The sequence below is a fragment of the Chiroxiphia lanceolata genome, chromosome 2 (genome assembly GCF_009829145.1).
Source record: "Chiroxiphia lanceolata isolate bChiLan1 chromosome 2, bChiLan1.pri, whole genome shotgun sequence".
Taxonomy (NCBI): Eukaryota; Metazoa; Chordata; class Aves; order Passeriformes; family Pipridae; genus Chiroxiphia; species Chiroxiphia lanceolata.
The window spans coordinates 118365152-118379999 of record NC_045638.1 but is presented as its reverse complement, the minus strand read 5'-3'; the positions used below and the strand labels follow the sequence as shown (position 1 = coordinate 118379999).

The 14848-nt window shown below is 44.2% G+C and overlaps 1 protein-coding gene across 3 annotated transcripts in view; it reads right to left on the bottom strand.

Annotated features, from left to right (window-relative positions):
- Nucleotides 1-228: 228 nt before the first annotated feature.
- The window catches only part of PTGFRN (prostaglandin F2 receptor inhibitor), a 67895-nt gene continuing 53275 nt past the window's right edge, over nt 229-14848 (bottom strand). For all 3 annotated transcript variants that reach the window (XM_032680330.1, XM_032680331.1, XM_032680332.1), the window contains 3 exons: nt 12291-12398; nt 5005-5310; nt 229-3753 (listed from right to left, as the gene is read on the bottom strand). In XM_032680330.1, the coding sequence (XP_032536221.1) occupies nt 3587-3753; nt 5005-5310; nt 12291-12398 (581 nt within the window). In that variant the 3' untranslated portion in view covers nt 229-3586. The remainder of the gene's footprint in view (nt 3754-5004; nt 5311-12290; nt 12399-14848) is intronic.

Sequence of the window (14848 nt, the reverse complement as noted above, 5' to 3'; positions counted from 1 at the left end):
ACACAATAGACTCAGAAAACAATTCTGCTTCCCGATTCATCGCAGAAGTGTAGGCAAATATTTAAAACTTACTGTAAAATAGGGCTCATGCTTATTTTACAGGGTAAACAGTGCTGGAATCAGGACTGCAAGGTTTACATTTTATACCTTCAACAATAGTGTCTGCATGCATGCAAGGTACAGGGAAAGAACTGCCCATAGCTCAAACATCCAGACCCACAGCACAGACATAATCAAAAAGGCTCGCTCTTTATTTTAAACATAAAAAGAAACATTTTACACAGCATTGTTAAAACTATTCAGTACCTGCATTCCAGAATTGTGCCCAAAACTTTATTTTGTAACTTTGAAATTAAAACAAAAGAAAGAAAATATCTTGTCCTTCTGCTTTATGATGTTCAAGGTTGTCCTGGATTGAAATTCCAAGTGCCTGGAGGAATTTACCAGCTTAACCAGGAGATGTGGCAATGCAAACAGAGGAAGATCAATGTGAGCCCTTAGGATACTTTGACAATACCACAGGTTGCAGCAGGGAGGATATGGATGCTTGTACTGCACCTCAGGCAGCTTATTCTTCTGATACTCTGCAGGTTTAATACACAACCAGATGCACACACACCTCCACTCACACAAACCCTGGTCACACAGGAAATAATAATAATAATAAAAAACATGAAAAGTGGCCTAGATTTTTTTCATTAGAGAGAAGATTCATGCTCTATTTTTAAAAAAGGGGATAATACAAAATTGGCACAAGTAGAAGGAAACCTGGGGGCTAGGTCTAGCCCCTCAGCTTCTAGCCTCCCAACTACAGCAAATACAGGGTGGAATGGGATGCAGCATTGCCTTCCAAGGGGCTGTCAGCAACAGAAGTTAGTGGCAAACTTCCTTTACTTGGAGTGACAAAGATGGTTTGTTACAGGCCATGAAGGAAGGTCAGCATAAGGACATGGGGACCTTTCACTAGAGAAGCAGGGAGCCCTGACCAAAATAACCCTGAGTTTTTTCCAGCAGGGAGGAAGTGTGCTATGTTGTGTGTTTGGGAAGAGTTGGTTGTTCCCTGCTCATCTGTTCCCTAATTATTGCATTGCGGTCACGAACCTCTCTCCCTAAGACCTAACCAAGAGCTTAGAGACAAGGAGTCAGTCTGTCAGGACAAAAAGTGACTGATGCTGTGCTTGGAACTTCACCACCACCACCACCCCTCCCCAGATGCCCCAATGCCACAGGCCTTCTGTGAAGAAAGCAGATGTTAATGCAGGAAAGAAGCTGCTGGATCAGCCAGCATCCCAAACATCAGAATGGTGTTGCATAAGGTCCGAGGGAAAAAACAAGATTTTACTACAGCAAACAGGAGAGGAAAGAAAATTCTTGGTGTCAAAATAATATCTGAGTGAATCCTTTCCTGAACTCCCTTTTTAAAGCACTGCTACAAATTTCTGGGCTTTCACAGTGGAAGCTTGAGAATATTTCTGCCCTGTTCTTCAGGAAAGGCAGCTACGTCTGCCTGAAATATTGCCTTTTTCAAAGCTCTTCCACAAAGAAAAACATCAGGCCAGAAAGAAAAAGTTGCTATGAATGTTCAGGCCTAAGTCTTTCAGAGGTTCACAGGTTTTGCATATCCCAGTTTTGGAATGCTACATGAAAAGCCTTAAAGAGTCAAATAACAAGTTGCAAGCCTCAGCTCTGCAAATCAAGTCCATTTTGAAAATGTTTCACATTCAGCTTCCAAAAATCACTGGACATCTCTGTGAATACTCTGTGCATACATATGGGGCTGCATGTGTGTTCACATGCTGGATGCAGAACAGCCTTCTGGAAAACACCCTCAAGTCAGCCTCAGAACAAAGGTCACAGTGCTAGACAAGGGAAAAAAAAAACACACAAAGAAAACTTACCACAAAAAACCTTCACAGCCCAGATACTAGACCTGCAGCTCCCCTGGAATATGCAGTGGGATGAGTTATTAGCGAAGCAGATTGTCTAGTAAGTACATCATTAATGTCTAGACTGGCAACAGCACACCACAGCCACTGCCTTCCATGGATGCTCTTCTTTAGCATCTCTCATCTCAAAAAAATCTGGAAAGGATTGAGCCCTGGCCTCAACTCTGCATCTCTCACCCTTCTTGATGCAATCCAAACCCTGGTTGTGACAGCAGGTTGTGGAGCAGTCCTACTTCCTCGTTTGTTTATACACAGTATCTTTATTCTGACCTTTATTGCTTAAAGCACCAGCTGTGCTGGGAAGACAGAACTGCCTGGAAAAAATATTGCTCCCACTCAGGAGCCAGGTCAGTATATGTGGAAGACCAAAGCAGGACTTCTGCACTGTAGCACCGAGGAATAGGTCTCAAGCCCGTGGGGAAAGCCCTGCTGCAGGCCCATGCTCAAGGCCAGGACTGTTGAAACCTGAAGGATTTTTGCTGCCCTCTTGGGTTTGCTCCTATTCCCACCCTGAGCTGCACTGCAGCTACTGCAGATCTCTGACTGTTCTCCCAAGGTTCAAGGGTTACCATCGAGGGACTGGCAGAAGCAGCATTGGGGTCTGGTCTGTGCATTTGGTAATACATAGTTTACAAGTCTTCTCTAAACATGACCAACTGCAGATAAAGATCTATCTCTTATTTTATTCCCAAGTCATACCATCACCAGTGGGCCAAGGTCTCTCACCTCTCTGCTGAGGCCAGCAGAAGGCTGAGTCTTGTCCCTGGATACCCATGTGCCCCCCTGCCACAAGCAGAACAGGGTCTCAGGCACAATGTGAGCAGCTGTAGTGGGCAGAAGAGAAGGTGGGAGGGTGGGGGAGAATGTGGCCATAGGCAGACATCCATCAAATGCTTGCCTGAGGATTGACTCTTCAGGATTGCCAAGTTAGCCCCTGTTCACCACAGCTAAGAACTCTGAGCACTGAAAACAAGAGATTTTTAAAAATGCCTCAAAGATCTCCACCAGGCAAGCTATGTTTCAGGATTAACTGAAACCTCTTGGAAAGCCAGGGAAGAGAAGGCAGCTGACAACCATAAACCAATTCTTTGCCAAAACAGCCTCATGATGGTTCCAGCACAGGAACCTTCTCCAGCCTTCAACCCAGCACTGTGAGACACCAAGGTGGACAGAGAAAGGGAACAGGATGTTGTGATGGGGATAGAGGGGAAAAGTAGATCACTTCATACAATGAAAGTCTAACGCCAGCCTCCTTCCCATTCATCATCCTGCCCACCATGCTTTCATACAGGAACACGTTTCCAAAACCAAGAGGGGGGGGAAATAAAACCAACAAACAAACAAACAAAACCTTAATGAATTTTGTCACAGGGCCCTGCTGAAAGAAGGCTCAACAGTTTGCACATTAGAAGGACATGATCCCTATGCAGAAAGTGCTGCTGGAAAAGGAGAACTCCCAAGTTGCTAAATATGGCCTGATTGTTCTCAGGACACGATGTGTAACAAGGAGAAGTTTGAGGTCCAGGCTGAAGTCAGAGCAAATGCACTGTCTTGTCTGGGCCTGCGAGCAAGTGTCTCAACACAATCCAAGAGCCCTGTGAGTCTCTCCCGAAATGCAAGTGTGTGTCCTGCTCCCACGCTCAGTCCATCTCCATCGACATTAGCCGACGACGCTCTCGCCGCGTTTCCTGCACTTCCTTCTTGCAGCACCAACGGGAGCTGCAGTAGCCAATGAGGCAGGATAAGAGTCCAATGACAGTGGCCAGACCGATGCCAATCAACAGGGGATACTTGAAAGCATTCAGAACTGAAAAAGGAAGGCAAAGTCGTTAGATATCACTGAGAAATTCAGAGATCCCCTTCATTTATTCTTGCATGAAAAAGGAGAAAAATCACACATTACTCAGTCAGGGGCAGATTAATTATTTCAGAAGAAAATGGCACTTATTTTCCTTCTTCATTTCAATCTTCTCAGGTTTGAAAAACTGGTCTCTTACTGGCCTCCCTTTCCTCTTCACCCCCAATTCTTCCTCTACCATTTCAAAGCCTCAGAGAGGCTGGAAGCACCAAAGGAGCCTTGGAATGAGACAGCAAAGTAGAGATCATTCCAAGAGGTATCCTGTTACCCACTTCTCCAAACAAAAGCATTGGCTTGTTTCCCCATCAGAGGCAGAGTGTGGCTGCATTCTTTGTAATATGTTTCCATAAAGCAAGGAGTGGACTCCTTTACACTTTGAATGATTAGAATTACTGTTTACTTACTCTGTGTAACCAACCTTCAAAGCTGGTGCCTAAACAAAAAATTTGATTTGGAAATACCTACTGCTCAGTTAAAAGACAGTAAGAACTGTAAGGAGTTTGGAATATACGGTTACAAAAGTTATCTGCACAGCAGGGAGAACAAAAGCTCCTTGTTCATTTTAAGTTCGTGGAACTTCCAAAAATTACCTCTCCTGGAAATATCGAGAAGAAAGCATCTGGTTCAAAAACCCTCCTGCATTCATTTCCCTCCTGAGCTATGTGCTGAATGCAGCATCCAGCGTGCAACTTCCTTCTCATGAAGTCTAGCAACACTTGCAACTCAGGCTGGAAAGCAAACAAGGCATAAAGTGCAGGGAGCAACATGTCTTGTCATTAGGAGAGGGCAGAAGGAGTCAGAGCTCTGACTGTTCTCAGCTTTGACAGCAACCACAATGTGACTGTTTCATCACGCCCCACCTGCAAACCCAAGGCTTCCTCCAGCAGGCAGCAGAAGGGTTAACATTTGGAGAGGATGCTATGCCCTTGACTGAGAGATGCCCCAGCTATGCAAAACATCACCAAGAGATGATCAGGGAAGAGAACGCTCCAGTCTTAAGACTATCATCTGTTCAGGCAGAACAGATTCTTCCACTCTGAAAAGCCTCGAATCAGAAATTGCGAGCAACAGAAAAAGGACAACAAAATCTAATGAGATTACCAGAGGCACCTCCAAAAGTAGTTATGGGGAGTATTTGCCACACAGAGACACAATATGGTGTTGAAAACAAATCGAGCAGCACACGTTGCGATCTCTTACCATCCATTTTCACAGACAGGAAGATGGGCTTGGCTCTGATGTCGGGTTCCCGCTGCCACACGCCCGTGGCAGATCGCACCCACGGGGTCACTACGCAGTAGTGGTTCCCAAAGTCATGGTCCTCACAGCCATGCACGCGGAGCCGGAATTCCAGCGGGCTGATTCTCTCCAGGCTGATGTCACTGCTGCCATTCCTCCTGCTCTGCGTCACGATCCCCCTCCGGTCCAGCGAGGCCAGCAAGATGGGCTCTCTGTCCAAGGCGAAGGAGCGCACAGCAAACCAGGAGACATCAAAGGACATATCATCTGCATTGGTGGACAAAGAAGAATTTAGACATGTTGGTGAGCTCTGAGAAGTATTCATAGTGCCACTTCTCAGCAGATAAGTTAATCTGTAAGCAGAACAGCCAGCACTGGTCTGACAGCAGAGGGAAAAAAAGGAAAAGATCGAAAAAAAGAGTCCCCTTAACATGCCCTTTCTAGGAGGATTCAAGCAGTGAACTGCAAAGAAATGCACTGACAGGAAGAATGGAGTTGCACAGAAAGACTGACTTATTACAGGGATGACAAAGAGGAGATTTCTTGCTTTTCTGCCTGCTATTCTAAAATTTCTGTTTAACTCTGATCTAAGTTTTTACCAAGTAGGCTTAGTATCATAAGAAGGTCTATAATTATGCTGAACCTGCAGTGAAAAGGGAGTGGAAGCACTAGGTATTTGCTAGCAGAGAGTAATTTGCAATCACTGTCTTCATGCAGGGTCTACACAACCACAAAATCAGAAGGCTCTTTCCTGAAGACCCCTTCCTTACATCTGCCAGTTTGCCTAAATGAATACACAAGGTTCTGCATAGAGCACAAAAAATTACCTACACGAGTACAGAGCAGAGCCTGACTGTGATGCTTTTATACATTTTTTTTCCCAGGGTTGTGGGTTCCTGTGACCCATCAGACATCATGCCTTGTACGAGTTTTACCACCCAAGGACACAGTCTATAAAACATAGTTGCATCACCTTCCAGTTTTAACATGTCTGACAGGTAGTCAGAGTCCATTAGCACATCTAGCTCGCTATGTTCATGCAAGGTCTTATTGATCTTATTAGCAGATCAGTCTTAACCCCATTAGGTTGATGTAGCTAAGTATCTACTTCAAAAATCACTGCTATTCTTTGCTAACATGAGCCCAGCAACACCTGTCGGAGCCTGAAACCTGGCCTGACCTACAGCATGGACAGGAAAGCCTGCTCACTTGTTTCCTCAACAGGTCTTCCTTCCTGGCACATTAGCAAGCTGATGGGCCCAAACTGGAAACAGAGGTTACTATTTCTGTCCTGAGTTTTGGGTACTGGTACAATGTGTGCACAGGGCTTACTTAACCTCTGCACACACCTAAGGTAGTCCCAGTGATTTCTGGCAATACATCAAACCTCCATTTTCTAGTATTGAGATCTCTGAAAAACACAGTATTAGCAATGTGAATTTAAAAGTGATCTTCTGTCTGAGTTTGCTCTTCTCTAAACTTTCACATTTGACCTCCACGATAATGGAAAAATTGAAGCCTAAGCCTACTGTTGTACTCAAACTGTTTACAGATCTAAGTGAAGACAATTTTTACATCTCTATCAGGCAAGCTAACACTTCAGCAATGAAGGGAACCTTAATATTTTAAAGTAAAGAGAAGTAAAGGGATGTCCTCAGCTCTGTTACTTGAAGTATAGCATCAGCTGGCCACGTAGAACATTCCTCCTTACCGCAGACAAGAAAACCTACCCAGTGTTTTTGGGATATAATTAACTCCCTCCTAAGGTACACTGGTTTTACACACATCTTCAGAAAACAAAACAAAAATATGAGAAAGCAGATGTTACTACCAGAGACACTGTCTGGCCAAACTGTTTCGGGAGCCCAGCCAGCTTCCTGCCCTGCCTGCCACGAGCGGGTGCTCTGGGTGATGGCACATGGCCTGTTTTGCAGCCCTACAGCAGGAGTAGGTGTCCCAGTCCCACATGGGGTTCAGCACAGGTCACATGGACCAGCAGCCCTCGCAGCAATCGCTCTTGCCTGTCATACTACAAGTACTGCTATTAGTTACTTGGCAAAGCGCTCAAAGCACTTCCCTTGAAACCAAAGTTAATAAAAATTATCATAAACACGCTCAGTCAACAAGATCAAACTTTGACCTCTGCTTTGTGCACTCATCCAACTGTCTGTGGGAAACAGGGCCTCTGCTGGAGAGAGAGCTCTGTTTATAGAAACCACTCTTCATCTCTGCTGTCTGTTTATGCCAAATACGGTAACAGCACTGGTCCACAGGCAATCACGTTGGGAATGACCAATTCCTTCCAAAGATCAGCACTGCCATTAGCTCTTGGGTTTCCAGGTACTGTAGGAGCATATGGACACCTTTCAGGCCAAGTCAAATTACACTGAACACGCCATTAAACTTGCTAAAAGAGGTTTAAGCCATAAATTTAGATATTAAAAGATGATAATAATTTAGCCTTCGGATTCCCAGGCAACTTCGAAGAATTCCTTCTTTTGCGTCCCAGACAATTTGAGGTTCCCTTCCCTCCACATACAAGGATGAGTGCTGTCATTTTGGAATAGTTGAATCTATCTTCTGTAATTACAACATGGGATAACAGTATTATGCCAACATATTTTATTAGTCAGTATACACAGTGTGCAATTAGTGACTCACTACAGACAGTCAGGGGGAGGATTTGGCTCCAAGTCCTCTGTCACTATCCTCCTAGAAATAGCTTAATACAGCAAAGTCATATGATTCATTTCTATATATCTCTGGGTTTCATGCAATAAAAACATAGGAAAATTTAGCAAAGCCAGGATATAAATCAGGTCTCTCTAAATATCAGAGGTGAACATGCCTAGCAGCTCCCAAGTGCGAATAAGTATGTAGGTTTACTGACATAAAACAGGTCACACCCTAGGCTTCCCAAAAGCATCTGTATCATTGCACACACACCTTGCATCAGTGTTGAGAAGTCACACTCACAATTTTTGTGCCAAATCTACAAAAAACTCAACTTCAAGCACCACAGTCACACTTAAAGCTTTGTTTCACTGGTTCTTTCTGTTCCACACAATAAGTACCGTGGGACACCTCGACAAGACGCCCCACAGTAAAGCAAAACATCCCAGTGCTAAGCCCAGAAGGCCACCAAGGACCTCAGAGCCACCAGGGCATGCAATGGAGATGCTTTCCTAAAGGAACACAAGGCCCTGGGAGCTGGATGCTTTCAGAGCTCTGTGAGCAGAGTAACAGTGGTGCTGTGCTTCCTCCCCTCCTCAGTCAGCGAGGATCATCAACATGTAAAGCACATCCTTATGCACATTTCGATTTGACACACAGGACTAAGCTGTCTGGGTCTTAGCTGCTTCTCTGGCCAATCACTCCTCAAAAAAGGGAATCCTATTTCTAGACCAGCTCTTAGGAACCATACACTTCCACTGCTTAGAATGGAGCTCTCTCAGTATCCTGTTACAGTAATGATTCACAATTTTGAGACCCTTTTTGTTTACTACATTTAAATGAGGTTGAATAGAGCTTCCTAGAGAGCTGAGCAAACCACTTCAAGCTATATTAAGAGGTAAACAAGCTGGTTTTGTTAAATTCTCCAGAGTGCCCACTGAGTCTGTCTGGAGCAGATAAAAAAAAAAACACATCTCCTTTCAGTCACAGTAAGTAATACTTTTAAATCCCTAAGCACACAGCCCAAGAATGGGTGATCTGGGAAGTCTAGAGAGATCATTTGTGAAAATGTGTATTCAACAGAAATATCTGAAGCAGCTTTTATATCTTCAGGGCACAGAAGAACTACTATTCCCCCCTGACACACATATACTCCCCTCATATCAATTCAAAACACCAACCCTAGCTACCAAGCCAAAGGAGCACTTCTTTAGATGGAGCAGTTGCTGCCATGTACTAAGCTTAGTAATACACACTCCATTTCAGCAGGGTCTCAAAGAAGCAGAGGAAATTAAAGCATGTAGCAGTCACGCCAAAACCTTTCCTACCCTTCTGAAAATTTCCCACAGGGTGGGTACACACAGACGCTGAAAGTATTGTGAGGTGCCTCTACCAGACAAGGGTTCAATCCATAAATGATGCCTCTAGAAAAAAAATGGATGGATCTAACTGTAAAAAAATGGCACTGACAAAGATAATTGGCCATTTAACTTTTCCTCAGCTCCTTGGAAGTACTTTAGTTTTCTGACTGCGCATACAAAGAGAGAAGAGGTGGCACCTGACACCTCAACTTATTACAGGAAGCATACATAACTAATCCTCAGCTAATGCTTGCATAGTTGAGTAACTGTGTGTACAAGAGCAGAGCTGTCTGGCATACCAAATGTGTTCAAAGTGTTTTGGAGGGGCATTTAGCAAGACATCCTATAAAAATCCCTGGTCCTTCTCTGCTCACAAGAGAGCCCAAAAATACAGCCTTCTAGCAGGCCTGACACCAGAAGAGCAGATGGCTTTTGAAAGGCCATCATGCCCCTCTGAAGAAAGTCAAATGCATTTGCTCTGCTCTTCTTTCTCATCACGTTCCCAAATGGAAAGACCATGTCTGTACTGCAGTCGTGTTTTTTTCCAGAAGATGCTGGCAACTCTTGTCATGTTTATCTGATTATGAGGTGTAGGCTTTCCCTGACAGCATGCCTTATTTCTCCAGTGGGATGAGACAGCCCTGTTACTTCCATGGTCTGTCTAACGTTTGGCACTAATTTAAAAAACAAGTTCTCCATTCCAGCTGTGAATTAAATTCATCTGACTCAGCACAGAGACAGATCAGAGATGGGATATGGGGGAATACGGTTACTAGTGAGGAACTACATCTGTTTGCTACCATTGCCCTTAAGGCCTTTTACCTAAGCTGCTCCATTAACCCACTGCTGTAGTCCCCTCCATCTCTCCAGGCCAAAAAGGCAGACTGACAAGGGAAGTCTGGACACCCTGCAGCTGTTACTTAAATTCCAGCTGTTCCCTGCAGCTCTTCTGCCGGTCTCATCCAGAGGACCAGCAAGGACTGAAAATGGACCAGCTTCTCAGGCCCATATGAAGGGCCCAGACTGCATTTCTCCACATCAGACTGGTTAGGTTCCAAATCCTGCTCATCCACCAACCAGAAGCTCAGAGCACGGACTGAAAAGTTCCCTCAAAACCTGCCACAGTGACACACTTTACCCCCTTCTAGGAGTATTTGTTGCCTGTGCCTCATTACAGAGTGTAAAAGAAAAAACAGAACCAAAACAAACAAACAAAAACACAAAAGGCAAAAAAAAAAATCCCAACAGAGAGGCAGAGATCTGTCGTGTCCAAGATGACGTTACCCAGCTATGGAACAGATTACAGTGCTGACATTTAAAACTCTGCTCTGGCTGCTCATGACTGCTGGAAACAGCATCATTTTCAACTCCAGGCATCATCTGTCAATTCAACAGACATCCACGAACCCTTATGAAGTTGCCAAATTAGAACTCAACTGTGCTGATGAGCGGCTCCTTGAAGACAACACTTTTTTACTTCAATCCCTTTAATACCCTTGTATTGTCCGTGCTCCTCCCAGTCTCAAGCTACCAAATACACAACAAAACCATCACAAACCCAAATGCAGCAAAGCACTGACAGGAGAGACCTACTGTTAACTAAGCAGCCTCTTTTCACTGAATGGGTAAGGCTGGAAGGGATCACTGGAGGTCATCTGGTCCAACCTCCCTGCTCGAGCAGGGTCCCCTAGAACACATCGCACAGGATTGTGTCCAGATGGCTTCTGAATCTCTTCAGAGGAGTCTCCACAGGATCGCTGGGCAACCTGTTCCAGTGCACAGTCACCCACACAGCAAAGAAATTCTTTCTCATGCTCAGGTGGGGCTTCCTGTGTTCTTGTCTTCAAGTTTTAAGTGAGTCGGGGATGCTGAGGCCTCTTTCACGTGGCAACCCCCAACATTATTTAAGCTGTCAAACACCAGCAGAAGCAGCAGCTGCTCCCTGCCAGCAATTATTGCTCTGGAAAGGAAGGCAGCTGCTTTGAGTACTGCCTCGCAACAATACCTGTAAGAGCTTGGGCACACCTCAACTTGGAAGAGGCTTCCTGCTGTGCAGAAACCTCAGGACAGACTGAGGCGTATGTTCAGGCACACAACACTGCTTCCTGTGCCCAGTATCCCAGGATATGACTCTTTTGACAGCAATAAAGTTTACTCAGCTTTTCTTCCCTACCAGGCATTTCAATAATACAATCTACAGACTTCTATCATTTTTTCACAGGCAGCACACAACTGCAATCTAGCAAATTGCTTCCCTGCTACACTCAGATTTAATGTAGAAGAGACACCTTGGAATTTCAAAGTGATGGGCCTTCACTAAGTCTGGTACTTCAAATCATCAGCTACTATATTGGAAGTAATTTTTTCTGCACAGCACCTCTTTTGTACTGGCTTACGTGTAGACTTTTAAGTTTTGCATGAATCCTGACATCTTTACATTTAGGTATATACACTTATATATTTATGTTTACATACATATTTGTAGATTTTAAAGAGATGTTTATATTCATATATATAAGGACTTAAAACCTAAACTCACTGCAAACCCAAAATTTTGGGTATAAGAACCAGAGTTGCTCTCACAGCATTTTGACAAAAAGCTCAGACAATGCTTGGCAAGCAGCTAGGTTTTGAGCAATTCTCTGAACTTCTCAGCTTTTCATAAAAATCTCTTTCTAAAGTGTCTGCTATCCTCTTCACGGGAACTAGGTACTGTATTTCTTTCTTCCACAGAAAAAAGAATGCTCAACTCTAAAGGCAATGAACATTTTTGGCACTTAGGCTGCAGCAGTCAATTATCACGATTTTTAGATTTACCTTAAGCCTTAAATTCACTCTGAAGTGCGAAGCCAGGTGACTAAGATTTGCTTACAGATGACCATTTTCTCCTAAATGGACCTCCCTTCCAATTAAAGGGAACAGGAATAGTTTTCATGGCCCATCTACTGGTTGTAGGCAGAGATTGCCTGCAGTGGGCTCAGCTGGTATGGACAGCAGAGAGGGATTTAACAGTCAGAACACTTTTTCCCCTCTCCCCTCAGAAGGTGAAAAAAACCTCCCCTCATTTTAAATTGAGCTGTGTAGAGCAAACACACTCTCCTGTATTTATCTAGTTCTACAGCCTCACTCAAAGGACACAGGGTTGTAACTGCTGATACTACTCTGCCTGGTGGAGGCAAGTGAGTTACAAGTAAAATAATTTTGTGGAAATACCTGGCTCAAGTGCCATTCCTTCCATTGTGACGATACACAGCAGATCTGCCACCTCCCCCTGGTAGATCGTCGGGCTGTCAGAATGCACTGAGACATTAAACACAGGACCTAGAAAAGAGTAACAACAATTAGGCTTTTCTTCAGTGTCCAACACCTTTCTTGCATGTATTTTGAAGTATTCTCTCCCAGTTTGTGAAGACAGAGCTCTGAAGGAGGGATAAGCAATCATTTATTGTAAAATAGTTATTTTTAGTCATTAAATCCTGTGCGAAGATAAAGCACCCAAACCATCAGACCTGTCACCTGACACAGAGGCTGCTGCCCCACTCTGCTTTCTACTGTCCTGCACAAAAGTGACTCCTTTGAGAGAATGAGAGTTCAGGTCTTCAGGCTAATCCAGAATGTATTTCTTTGGTGAGGCTGTCAACAGGAATTCCAAGTTAAAGCGAAACAAGCGTTTTAACAATACAGATGGTTCTGCTGTGGAACTGAAACACAGACAATACAAGCAGTGCATCTGATAATACTTCTCTGTGGGTTTTCCTTCAGGCTCTGCCACGGATAGTTTCTTCTGCAGAGGATGTCTCAAAGCCCAAGGGCACAGTAGCTCCTTCAGACGCAGAGTGGTGATGATATCGATGAAAACCTTTAGGTTGTTGTGAAATCCTCAGACACCATGACAACATGGTGCTGTTTGGCTTCTGAGGTACATAAGTCAAAAACCAAAACATCCCCGAATTTTGACAGCAGCTACACTTCTAGTGCAAAAGTAACCAAATCACAACTCCTCAGATATTCCAACATTGCCAGTACTCTCTGTTTCACAGGGCAGAAAATGAAGAATGCGACTCAGATTAAGAAGGAATCTTTTTTACCCTCCCTAGACTCCATTACCTGGCTCAGCTACCTCTGGGACAGCAGCAGCAGCAACAACAAGCACACACATGTGGTTTGAAAGGAAATAAAAGCTGCAGATTTGCTCTCCTCCACTCTTACATGCTACTGTTTTAGTACGGGAACCTTAAATTTCAAATCCACTGGAGATCAGTGGCAAACAATGCTTTTGATGGAGAATATTTAAGGAAATTTAAGGATTATTTAAGGAAATCATTCAAGACAACCCACTTGTCCCGTGCCCTCTAAGGAGGTTTCTGTGGAAAGCTATGCTGATAGCTCAACCACACTGAACACACTTAGCACATCATTTCCAAACTGAGGTTGGATGTATCACAAAGCTAGAGCTGTAATTTTTGGTCAAACTATTCTAGGCTACAAAGGCCTGGCTTGTTTTGGTCAGCAGAGATTATATAGCACGCTAAGAAATTAATTCCAATTCCGATGCAGTAATTATTTCTCTGGCTTTCAAAATTCCCCCCATAATTTCTACCAGGCACAATGTGCCCTCTGCTCTGCCTCAGAAGCAGTTGTGCTTTGTGCACAAGGGCAGTATGTAGACATATAATCTGTGAGTTTTGCACCCATTTTAACACTAGAAGACCTCTCTACTAAAAAGTAATACTGAAATTTACCCCAACAAGCAAGGATGAAAGAGTGGTAGAGATGCAATAGAGGTTACATGTGGACTATCAGTCAAGGCTCCTACATGCTTATGCTAAAATATATTTAAGGAAATAAGGGATACAGATCACTAAGTTCAGCTCTTCAGGTGCTGAGTTCACAAGCAGGCTGCAGCCCCACATTAAGCTCAGCATGATAGGATCCTTTTCTGGGTAAATGAACAGAGATTAATCTATTGCTTCCTCAGCCTCTATCCAAATTCTTTCTGTGTGAATTCAATTTGTTTCCTGACATTTACACATACACATGCCAAACTATATTCCCCTTGCAGCCTATTTGATTATTTGTCCCCAGATAAAACAAGACATTTTCCATCCTTTCCTTTGGAGCTGTGAAGACAGAAGTTCAAGGTCCAAGGGGATTAAAGGCAGCGTGGACCAGGGCACTCTAGCCAACTATAACCAGAGAAGTCTCAAGCTGTGTGTGAACTGTCAAAGCAAAAGAAACAAAGAGACTGTCAAAATCTGCCAGGAAAGTCCCTGCATTCCCAGCACATTCTCTATGCTGCACTGATCAAAGGTGGAGCAGCACCATAATAATCCTGATACTGTCCATGGCTCAGGGTCTATCCTAAGTCCCCGCAGCGAGTGAGGTGACATGTCAGGGATACAGGGCACGCTCTGCTCCAGCAAACAGGCTCTGTCCTGGTTGGCAGCCAGGAGGGGTTGAGCAAGAGTGATGAACTGCATGATTCCAACTTTGTCAGCTTAGCATGGGCTACCTTACCCCTGCCCTGGCAAGTTAAAAAGGAAAGACAGAGGGTACAGACGGACAGGATTCTTCAGGCCTTATTTCTGGGTTGAAAGTCCAGGCACATCTACTGCATTCAACAGACACTGCCTTCAAACCCTGGCATGCCAACAAACCACTAATGCGGAGCGGAGCCGGAGCACTCCTGGCCACTGGAAGTCATGAGGGTAAAAGCTGAGCTTGTTTGGTCACTCAGCCAGGAAAGGTCATGTGTCATGGAAATGCAGCAC